Source organism: Salmo salar, chromosome ssa13 (assembly GCF_905237065.1).
Source record: "Salmo salar chromosome ssa13, Ssal_v3.1, whole genome shotgun sequence".
Classification (NCBI taxonomy): domain Eukaryota; kingdom Metazoa; phylum Chordata; class Actinopteri; order Salmoniformes; family Salmonidae; genus Salmo; species Salmo salar.
Window position 1 is genome coordinate 17572983 of NC_059454.1, and position 11324 is coordinate 17584306.

At 42.1% G+C, this 11324-nt stretch overlaps 1 protein-coding gene across 1 annotated transcript; it reads left to right on the top strand.

Annotated features, from left to right (window-relative positions):
* The first annotated feature begins 414 nt into the window (after window positions 1–414).
* On the top strand, window positions 415–4357 carry rab5if (RAB5 interacting factor). Its single transcript, XM_014134663.2, has 4 exons — window positions 415–745; window positions 1410–1513; window positions 1788–1917; window positions 2802–4357. The coding sequence occupies exons 1-4, from the start codon at window positions 638–640 to the stop codon at window positions 2841–2843; spliced, it is 384 nt and encodes a 127-aa protein (XP_013990138.1). The 5' UTR covers window positions 415–637; the 3' UTR covers window positions 2844–4357.
* Window positions 4358–11324: the final 6967 nt, after the last annotated feature.

Sequence of the window (11324 nt, forward strand, 5' to 3'; positions counted from 1 at the left end):
TTAACTTCAGGCATAGTCTTGTAAACCCGACCCTAGGCAAGCCAGAACTTTTGAAAATTGTGGGAGACAATCTGCATGTCTAGAGAGACTACTTCAAGCATTTTTACCCATCAATTGCTACAATAGTGATACATTGTGAGTTGCATTTAAGCTTGAGTATCTATTCCAAAGACTTCCACATTGAAGAAAGGACACCCTCCATCCCATAATCTACATCAGCCATACTCAAAGCCACTGAAAATACTGCTCTGCATCTATGATTAGAACACATCTCTATAATTTCAAAGTCCAGATCAGCCGTACAAACAAAACCAGAAAGACAAAAAGAAAGAGGCAATAGCATCACTCCACCTCCAGAGGGCGCTGTCTTTTATTTTTGTGTGAAACTTGTCCGTCGGGTGAACGTTGCATTTTCTTATTGGCTCTTACTGACAGGCTAATTTCGGGTCAAGTCCTTCCTGCGCATGAAGTCTGATGGGTCAGCAATGCGGTGGTTCCTTTAGCCCTTTGTAAACATTTGACAATAATAATCGATTGAAATAGACGACGGGAACCGTATAATAATAACATAATTGTAAGGTGTGTTGCACGCGGAGCTTCATTTAACGTCTGCAGAGCAAGGGGGTAACCGCGGAGAATGACGAACGGTTCAAAGAGAAAAGAAGAAGTTCATCTCGCCAATGGGGGTGTAAAGCAGTCCACATGGAGCAAAGTCTTAAATAGTACCGCTGTGTGGGAAGAGAAGGTTGGTTTAGCTCATCTGATTATAACTATATGGTTGTTTTTCATGTATATTTTGAACAAAGCTGGATATTTAGCGTTTTCATATTGGGCCCTCACTTGATTAGCCAGACAGCTAACTTTAACCAGCATGCTAACGGAGAAAGCTGGCTGTCACCAGGAATCAGGATCGGGTAACGTCGGGGTAGGCTAACGTTAGCTATTTGGCCTGGGGACATGGTTGAGGGATCTGATTGCCCTGTCTCAAGTGCCAACGATAGTTGTGACTCCTATGATTTTGTATTTTAGCTAGCTACATTGACATTGTGAAGATAGGGCCCGGAAGTTGTCGTGGCCTTTGTTACAGTCAAGATTAACGCAAAATACTAATCCGTCAAACCCACTGGTCGGTTGAAAGTAGCCATTAGCTTCACCCCTCCTCAGTGACTTCTTCCTCGAGATGAATCAAACGTTCGCTAGGTTGTCGGCATTTAGCACAGCAGCTCTGAAACGTACCACTGTTTACACTTCACTCGTACATGAATTTGTGGAGATTTCTGGATACTGTCTGCAGGGGAAACTTGCCAGTGGATAAATATAGAATACTTCATCATTGTGACTATGACATTACTTGCTCCTCTTTGAAAGAACTCACTTACGTTTATCCTTTTCTTCTGCTTACTCTCCAGGATGAGTTTTTAGATGTGATCTACTGGATTCGACAGATTATCGCTCTCATCCTTGGAGTGATATGGGGTGTTGCACCACTAAAAGGCTTCCTAGGACTAGCCATGTAAGTATCATAACGCCTACTCTCCTGCACTCAGTGGGCCTGCAGGGCCAGGAGAGTACACAGGTTCAATGCATCTCTTTCTACGATACATCCCCTCAAAACAACTACCTCTTGCAGTGTTAAATCATTTCTTCTACAACAGTAACATCTTTGTGTATAGCTTCCCTCTCCCTTGTTCCCTTCCTGTTTTTTTCCCAAACAACTATAACTGTGCCTTAACTTCAATAACAACGACGACTCCATCTCAGTCTAACACTACCCTCTCGTCCTCCAGATTCTGTGTCATCAACGCGGGGGTCCTGTATGTGTACTTCAGCAGCTTTCAGCAGGTGGATGAGGAGGAATACGGAGGAACGTGGGAACTCACCAAAGAAGGCTTCATGACATCCTTTGCATTATTCCTGGTACGCACGCAATCATTTGTTGAACCTCTGTGGAAGTAATGGTCCAGGCAGTATTTATTTTGTGGTCAGTGGTCACCAATCATGGAGAGATTGTTGAGGGATCTGATTGCCCTGTCTCAAGTGCCAACGATAGCTGAGACTCCTATGATTTTGTATTTTAGCTAGCTACATTGACATTGTGAAGATGGGGCCCGGAAGTTGTCGTGGCTTTTGTTACAGTCAAGATTAATGCAAATACTAATCCGTCAAACACACTGGTCTTTGAGTAGCCATTCCTCCTCGGTGACTTCTTCCTCAAGATTAATCAAGCGTTCGCTAGGTTGTCGGCATTTAGCGATAGTTGTGACTCCTATGATTTTGGATTTTGTTCCTGGTTAGCAGTAGCACTAACGCACTTTGTTTATTTTATTTTTTTATATATATATTTTTAACCTTTATTTAACTAGGCAAGTCAGTTAATAAGAACAAATTCATATTTACAATGACAGCCTAGGAACAGTGGGTTGTTCTGCCTTGTTCAGGGGCAGAACGACAGATGTTCACCTTGTCAGTTCAGGGATTCAATCTCGCAACCTTTCGGTTACGAGTCCAACGCTCTAACCACTAGGCTACCTGCCGCCCCCATCTGATTTGAAGTAAAGCCTGATACGTGATCTATTAAGAGTTAAGTTGGATATTACAATGCTGTGATGTAAAAAGAACCTGCACAGCAAGATACATTCTTTGAGTGTTTTTGCATGGATTCAGTACCCTGAGAGTTGAACAAACACTGTTTTCACAAGAACTGAAAATAGCCACAAGTCTCTCAATCTGCATCTGTAACAGTTTCTGATACTGTATGTGAAAATGTCCTTTTATCCATGGCTAACCCTCACTCTTTCTAGGTGGTGTGGATAATATTTTACACAGCGCTTCATCATGACTGAAGACCTGAGGGGAATCCAATCCATTTGAGAAAAATATGAACATTTCAGTTGAAGTTAAAATGTCAAGACATGAAGTGTTTAGAAATGGTTTTTAAGACAACTCGGAAACTCGGAACCTCTTGAGTTAAAATGTACATACGTTTTTTTTTGCGTAGAGCTTCCTATTGGTTGATTCGGATATTTTCCAAGTGGGGAAACGGCTCATTTTTCTACAATGAGTTTCCAAATCGGAAATGTCAGAGTTTCCGAGTTGCTTTGAAAGCGGCAAAACTCCACAGTTTCTGGTGTGTCACCACCCGCACCTAGGACCCGTCTGTATGCAGTGCATTTTGGGAGCCATAGTTTGACATGAATGACCTTGTAAGACCATCAGGTTAACATTAAGTTATGGCTCTGTTCGAATATTTTATTGGTGCATCTCAATAGTTTAACATGGCTTCATCTCCTTTCCTTTATCTGAACTGACCTGTAAACACAGCACTGGTGAGGGAATGTGGAGGATGCCATTTAGAAATTTGCTCTCACCTGTCCAGTTATTTCATATCAATGCAGATAAAGGGGATGAGAAGAAGAGGTATTTTTTGACTATTGCGATGCAACCTTTCCATCCATCTGTATTTGTCCTTAACTTTCTAGAGTTGATCACAGATCTGACAGAAATGAGTTGATGAAAGCAAGTGCTCAGGCAGATTGTTTCCACCTACCCATCCCATAGAGAATGATAGAGGCCTCTAGTGGCCAAAAGGCTGTATTTGCATGGGCAGCACCATTGAGGGCTACCACCATTTTAATGTAATCAACTGGGTGGGACCTTTAACTTCATTGGCTGATCCCTCCTCGTGACTCTGGTGGAGTAATGTCCAACCGGGTCATCAGAAGGGATTAGCCAGTTGTAAAGAAATTTGACTACTTAAAAATGGAGATTGCATTAATCGCGCTGCCCATGCTGTCACAAACGCTATAATTGCACAGATACAAAGATGAGTTCTCTGTATATCTTTGACCCACCCAGCCTAGATCAGTGTAATCTTCATGGAGAGATGGAAGGAAACCATCTCTGAAGTGTTGGAACTCTGTCCAACTTTTAAGCTAAAACTGTTCTACAGCCATAATTTGTTATTGTTTGTCTTTTCACTCAGTAATGGCAGTAATTGTATCTAGCAGTCAGAATTGGTTTTAATTCAACTTGTTTTGTTTTTCCCTCACACATAGCTTCCAAATCAAATAGTCTTACCTAATGTTCTGAGATGATTAATTTAAAACATCTGTAAATTCTGTAAAATGTTCCCTTTTCTCAATCTGCATTGTATTAAACTGATTTATTTGTACTACTTTGTTATATCTTGGTTGATGTAACATACGTTTCAGTATTTTATAGTTAATTCAATTAATTGTTTGTGCCAGATGGCTGTAATGACACTACTGTACCAGGTACATGGTTGGTTTGAGAGTATTGTATTTTCTGATTTGGGAATCACATTAAACATGGGCTTTGTTTATCATCCAATTTCAAAGAGATGCTGTGTCACTGATTTTAGTGTTTGTTAAGAGCATGTCAACTCTTTTTTTGCTGAGGAAAATCTTCTGCATTCACACTGGTGCAGTTCTTTGAATATGAATGGTACAGTACAGGTGACTCAAGTGTGTGCACATCCTTGTCACGAGTACATCATCTTGCAAGCATAGTCTTCTGATTTCAAATAAACTGTCTCCATAGCATGGAGAAGAAATTCCTAATTTTGGGAGACTCATTTGCAATTCGTTGTGTCCTCACCTCCTCAAAACCAATTGGAGGAGAACATCAGAGGGGTGGGACCAAAGGGTTTTGAAAGGTCAGGAGTATTCATGTGAGATTAGCCCATTGTATTATTAGTATAGTATCTTATATACAGTACCAGTCAAAAGTTTGGACACCTACTCATTCCAGGGTATTTCTTTATTTGTACTATTTTCTACATTGTAGAATAATTCAAAATTACGAAAACACATAATGTAGTAACCAAAAAAGTGTTAAACAAATCAAAATATATTTTATATTTGAGTTTCATGAAAGTAGCCACCCTTTGCCTTGACAACTTTGCACACACTTGGTGTTCTCTCAACCAACTTCATGAGGTAGTCACCTGGAATGCATATCAATTAACAGGTGTCCCTTGTTGAAAGTTAATTTGTGGAATTTCTTTCCTTAATGCGTTTGAGCCAATCAGTTGTGTTGTGACAATGTAGGGATGGTATACAGAAGATAGCCCTATTTGGTAAAAGACTAAGTCCATATTATGGCAAGAACAGCTCAAATAAGCAAAGAGAAACGACAGTCCATTACTTTAAGACATGGTCAGTCAATGCGGAACATTTCAAGAACTTTGAAAGTTTCTTTGAGTGCAGTCGCAAAACCCATCAAGCGCTATGATGAAACTGGCTCTCATGAGGACCGGCCACAGGAAAGGAAAACCCAGATATACCTCTGCTGCAGATGATAAGTTCGTTACCAGACTCAGGAATTGCAGCCCAAATAAATGCTTCAGAGTTCAAGTAACGGACACATCTAAACATCAACTGTTCAGAGGAGACTGTATGAATCAATAATAAGAGGAGACTTGCTTGGCCCAAGAAACACATGCAATGGACATTAGACCTTTGGTCTGATGAGTCCAAATTTGAGATTTTTGGTTCCAACCGCCGTGTCCTTGTGAGATGCAGAGTAGGTAGATCTCTGCATGTGTGGTTCCCACCATGAAGAATAAAGGAGGAGGTGTGATGGTGCTTTGCTGGTGAAACTGTCTGATTTATTTAGAATTCAAGGCACACTTAACCGGCATGGCTACCACAGCATTCTGCAGAAATACGCCATGTCATCTGGTTTGCGGTTAGTGGGACTATCATTTAATTTTTCAACAGGACAATGACCAAAGGCTGTGTAAGGGATATCTGACCAAGAAGGAGAGTGATGGAGTGCTGCATCAGATGACCTGGCCTCCACAATCCCCCGACCTCAACCCAATTGAGATGGTTTGGGATTAGTTGGACCGCAGAGTGAAGGAAAAGCAGCCAACAAGTGCTCAGGAAATGTGGGAACTCTTGAGACTGTTGGAAAAGCATTCCAGGTGAAGTTGGTTGAGAGAATAGCAAGAGTGTGCAAAGCTGTCAAGGAAAAGGGTGGCTACTTTGAAGAATCTTACTAATCTTATTATTTGTTTAACACTTTTGGTTACTACATGATTCCATGTGTGCTATTTAATCGTTTTGATGTCTTCACTATCATTCTACAATGTAAAAAAACTATGCGAGCCCAGTGATGCGAGCCTACCAGACAGGGTAAATGCCTTTTATTCTTGCGTCGAGGGAATCAACATTGAAGCATGCATGAGAGCACCAGCTGTTCCGGACGACTGTGATCACTCTCCTTAGCCGATGTGAGCAAGACCTTTAAGCAGGTCAACATTCACAAGGCCGCGGGGCAGATGGATTACCAGGACTTGTACTCAGAGCATGCACGGACCAACTGTCTAGTGTCTTCACTGACATTTTCAACCTTTCCCTTACCTACATGTTTCAAGCAGCCTTGTAGCACTCACGATGGTAACCATGAAGTAGTTTGAAAAGCTGGTCATGGCTCACATCAACGCCATCTTCCCTGAAACCATCGACCCACTCCAATTCGCATACTGCCCCAATAGATCCACAGATCACGCGATCTCAGTCGCACATTACACTGCCCTTTCCCACCTGGACAAAAGGAGAGCCTATGTGAGAATGCTGTTCATTGACTACAGCTCAGCGTTCAACACCATAGTGCCCACAAAGCTCATCACTAAGCTAAGGACCCTGGGACTAAACACCTCCCTCTGCAACTGGATCCTGGACTTCTTGACGGGCCGCCCCGTCAGAGACCTGGCATTGTGGTGCCAGGACAACAACCTCTCCCTCAACGTGAACGAGACAAAGGAGATAATCGTGGACTATAAGAAACGGAGATCCGAACACACCCCCATTCACATCGACGGGGATGTAGTGGAGCAGGTCGAGAGTTTCAAGTACCTTGGTGTCCACATTCCCAACAAACACACCAAGAAAGTCGTGTAGAGGGTACGACAATGCCTTTTCCCCCTCAAGAGACTGAAAAGATTTGGCATGGGTCCCCAGATCCTCAAAACGTTCTACAGCTGCACCATCGAGAGCATCCTGACTGGTTGTATCACCACCTCACAAGACCACTTCTGGTTATCCTCACCGATTCCACAGTACCCAAATTGGTTTTCACCCACCTTGAAACAAAATAGATAAGGCAAGAGTCCACTTTTTCCAAAAACATAACTTATGCTGTCACAAACTCATCTTTAGCCTTACCCTTGGTGCAAGCCTCAGGCTCTGAGAACTTCACCACACCTACCACCTCAGATACTTTGTAATGGTTAAAAGGGATCCAGCTATTATTCAAATTAAAGTCAAAAGTGAATTAATTTTTTTTGTATTTTATTTAACGTCTCAAGGATGATCAATAGAAACAGGATGCACCTGAGCTCAGTTTCTAGTCTCATATCAAAGGGGCTGAATACTTATGTGAATAAGGTATTTCCTTTTTTAAATATATTTGCCAAAAATTCAAAAAACCTGTTTTCGCTTTGTCATTATGGGGTATTGTGTGTAGATTGATGAGAACATTAAAAATATATACATTTTCTTTAATAAAAGAAAATGTGGAAAAAGTCAAGATGTCTGAATACTTTCCAAATGCACTGTAAATGATTTCTGCACTGATTTCTGTTCTCGTAAAAGTCTGGGTTTTCTGCACGTTAACACTAGAAGCTAATTACCTAAAATTTAACAATTGAAAGTGTGGGTTCACAGCTCCAATCCAGATGTGTTGGTCATTACTGCGACCTGGTTAAGAAAGAGTGTTTTGAACACTGTATGTTAACCTTTCTGGTTATAACCTTTTTCGCCAAGACAGATCTTCCAAAGGTGGTGGAGTGGCAATCTTTACCAAGGCACATCTTCAGTGCTCGGTTGTCTCCACCAAGTCTGTCCTCAAACAATTTGATTTGCTGGTTTTAAGCATTAAACTATCAAATAACACCCAGCAACAGTCAACAAAGAGTTATCAGCCAACATCAGCACCGGCCTGTACTGTACACTAAATGCCCTAAGCCAGGGCTTCCCAACCATCTTCCCGAAGATCTACTGTCCTGTAGGTTTTCAGTCCAATCCTTATTTAGTGGTTCTGCTTCAGCTAGTTAAGGTCTTGTTGAGCAGCTAATTAGTAGAATCAGGTGTGTTAAATTAGGTTTGGACTGAAAACCCACAGGATGGTAGATCTCCAGGAAGAGGTTTGGGCAGCCCTGCCTAAGCGTTCTCATGGCCCCTTACACTAAGTTTGAATTTGTCCTTCTAGGTGATCTAAACAGGGACATGCTTAAACCACCTGACCAAGTCCTAAAGCAATGGGACTCCCTAAATCTTCCTCAGATTGTTACCATTCCCACAAGGTATGACTCCAAACACCCAGAAATGGCTACTCTCCTTGATGTTATACTTACAAATAATCCTGATAGGTATCAGTATGGTGTTTTCTGTAATGACCACAGTTTAACAGCCTGTGTTCGTAATGGCTGCTCAGTGAAACGACTTGTCCTGACTTGTCATAGACGCTTGCTAAAAAACTTGAATGAGCAAGCCTTCCTTCATGAACTGGCCTCTGTAAAATGGTATAGAGTCAGCTTGATCCCCTCTGTCGAAGACGCTTGGACCTTCTTTTTTGATATTTTCAGTGGTATCGTTAAACACTCACCCATAAAGAAAACTAAAAACAGATTCAGCCCCTGGTTTGACTGTGATCTGGCAGAGTTACTCCACCTCAAGAATTCCATTTGGCAAATTGCTCGGCACATGCATACTCAGGCTGACTGGCTCTTGTTCAGGAAAATTTGAAATAAGTGCACTCAGGCTCTCCGGAAGGCCAAAGTTAGTTACTTTTAAGGAGCAGTTCTCTCTCTGTGGGTCTAACCCCAAGAAGTTCTGGAAAATGGTTAAAGACTTGGAGAATAAACCCTCCTCCTCACAGCTGCCAATGTACCTTAATGTTGATGATGTGGTTGTTACTGACAAGAAGCACATGGCTGAGCTCTCTAATCACCACTTCATTAAGTCAGGATTCCTATTTGACTCTGCCATGCCTCCTTGCCCGTCCAACATTTCCTCATCTCCCACCCCTTCTAATGTGAATATCTCCGATGCTCCTCCCTCTTTTTCCCCTGCCCCGCTACAAAGTTTCTCCCTGCAGGCGGTCACTGCGTCAGAGGTGCTATAGGAGCTCCTTAAACTTGACCACCAAAAAAAATCTGTTTCAGATGGTTTAGACTCTTTCTTCTTTAAGGTTGCTACCCCTATCACCGCCAAGCCTATCTCTGACCTTTTTAACCTGTTTCTCCTCTCTGGGGCGGTTCCCATTGCTTGGAAGGCTGCCACAGTGCATCCTTTATTTAAAGGGGAGATCAAGCTGATCCTAACTGTTATAGGCCAATTTGTATTTTGCCCTGTTTATCAAAAGTTTTGGAACAACTTGTCAACAATCAACTGACTGACTTTCTTGATGTCTAAAGTATTCTCTCAGGTATGCAATCTGGTTTCCACTCAGGTTATGGATGTGTCACTGCAACCTTAACGGTCCTAAATGATGTCCCCATTGCCCTTGATTCTAAGCAATGTTGTGCTGCTATTTTTATTGACTTGGCCAAAGCTTTTGATACGGTGGACCATTCCATTCTTGTGGGTCTGCTGAGGAGTATTGGTGTCTCTGAGGTGTCTTTGGCCTGGTTTGTTAACTACCTCTTTCAAAGAGTGCAGTGTATGAAGTCAGAACATCTGCGGTCTCAGCCACTGCCTGTCACCAAGGTAGTACCCCAAGGCTCTATCCTAGGACCTACGCTCTTTTCAATTTACATCAACAACATAGCTCACGCAGTAGGAAGCTCTCTCATCCATTTATATGCAGATGACACAGTATTATACTCAGCTGGCCCCTCCCTGGATTTTGTGTTAAACACTCTACAACAAAGCTTTCTTTGTGTCCAACAAGCTTTCTCTGCCCTTAGCCTTGTTCTGAACACCTCCAAAACAAAGGTCAAGTGGTTTGGTAAGAAGAATGCCCCTCTCCCTACAGGTGTGATTACTACCTCTAAGAGTTTAGAGCTTGAGGTAGTCACCTTTACAAGTACTTGGGAGTATGGCTAGATGGTACACTGTCCTTCTGTCAGCACATATCAAAGCTGCAGGCTAAGGTTAAATCTCGACTTAGTTTCCTCTATCGTAATCACTCCTCTTTCACCCCAGCTACCAAACTAACCCTGATTCAGATGACCATCCTACCCATGCTAGATTACGGAGACAGAATTTACAGATTGGCTGGTAAGGGTGCTCTCGAGCAGCTAGATGTTCTTTACTATTTGGCCGTCAGATTTGCCACCAATGCTCCTTATAGGACACATCACTGCACTCTATACTCCTCTGTAAACTGGTCATCTCTGTATACCCATCGCAAGGCCCACTGGTTGATGCTTATTTATAAAACCCTCTTAGGCCTCACTCCTCCCTATCTGAGATATCTACTGCAGCCCTCATCCTCCAAATACAACACCCGTTCTGCCAGTCACATTATGCTAAAGGTCCCTAAAGCACACACATCCCTGGGTCACTCCTCTTTTCAGTTCGCTGCAGCTAGTGATTGGAATGAGCTGCAAAAAACACTCAAACTAGACCGTTTTATGGCCATCTCTTCATTCAAAGACTCAATCATGGACACTCTTACTGACAGTTGTGGCTGCTTCGCGTGATGTATTGTTGTCTCTACCTTCTTGCCCTTTGTGCTTTTGTCTGTGCCCAATATGTTTGTACCATGTTTTGTGCCGCTACCATGTTGGTCTGCTGCCATGTTGTGTTGCTATAATGTTGTTGTCATGTTGTGTTGCTACCATGCTGTGTTTTCATGTGTTGCTGCCATGCTATGTTGTTGTCTTAGGTCTCTCTTTATGTAGTGTTACTGTCTCTCTTGTCGTGATGTGTGTTTTGTCCTATATTTGAATTTTATTTGTTATTTTTAATACCAGCCCCCATCCCCGCAGAAGGCCTTTTGCCTTCTGGTAGGCCATCATTTTAAATAAGAATTTGTTCTTAACTTACTTAACTGACTATGCTCTAAAATAAAAAGGTTATGGAAATAAAATATTGATCTATTATGATTTATTATTTGGCTGTATGGATTCATGAACTTTTTTGGAGGCCTTTTTTGTAAAAAACGAGCACATGGAAAAAAAAATTGAATTGTCATCCAACTCGTAATTCCAAGTCATAAACTCGGGCATATTTCTTGAGCTCCGACTTTCTGACCTGAAGATCACTGGCGTCATGATTGGACCCCGTATCACCTGGATTTTTTTTTTTTAACGGTCATCCAACTCGAAATTCCAAGTCATAAACTCGGGCATC

Excerpts from the sequence above, each read along its gene's own strand:
- rab5if (XM_014134663.2), top strand. The coding sequence starts at position 638 with ATGACGAACGGTTCAAAGAGAAAAGAAGAAGTTCATCTCGCCAATGGG. Across the intron at positions 746-1,409 it reads CCGCTGTGTGGGAAGAGAAG|GATGAGTTTTTAGATGTGAT; the intron begins GTTGGTTTAGCT and ends CTTACTCTCCAG. Across the intron at positions 1,918-2,801 it reads CATCCTTTGCATTATTCCTG|GTGGTGTGGATAATATTTTA; the intron begins GTACGCACGCAA and ends CACTCTTTCTAG.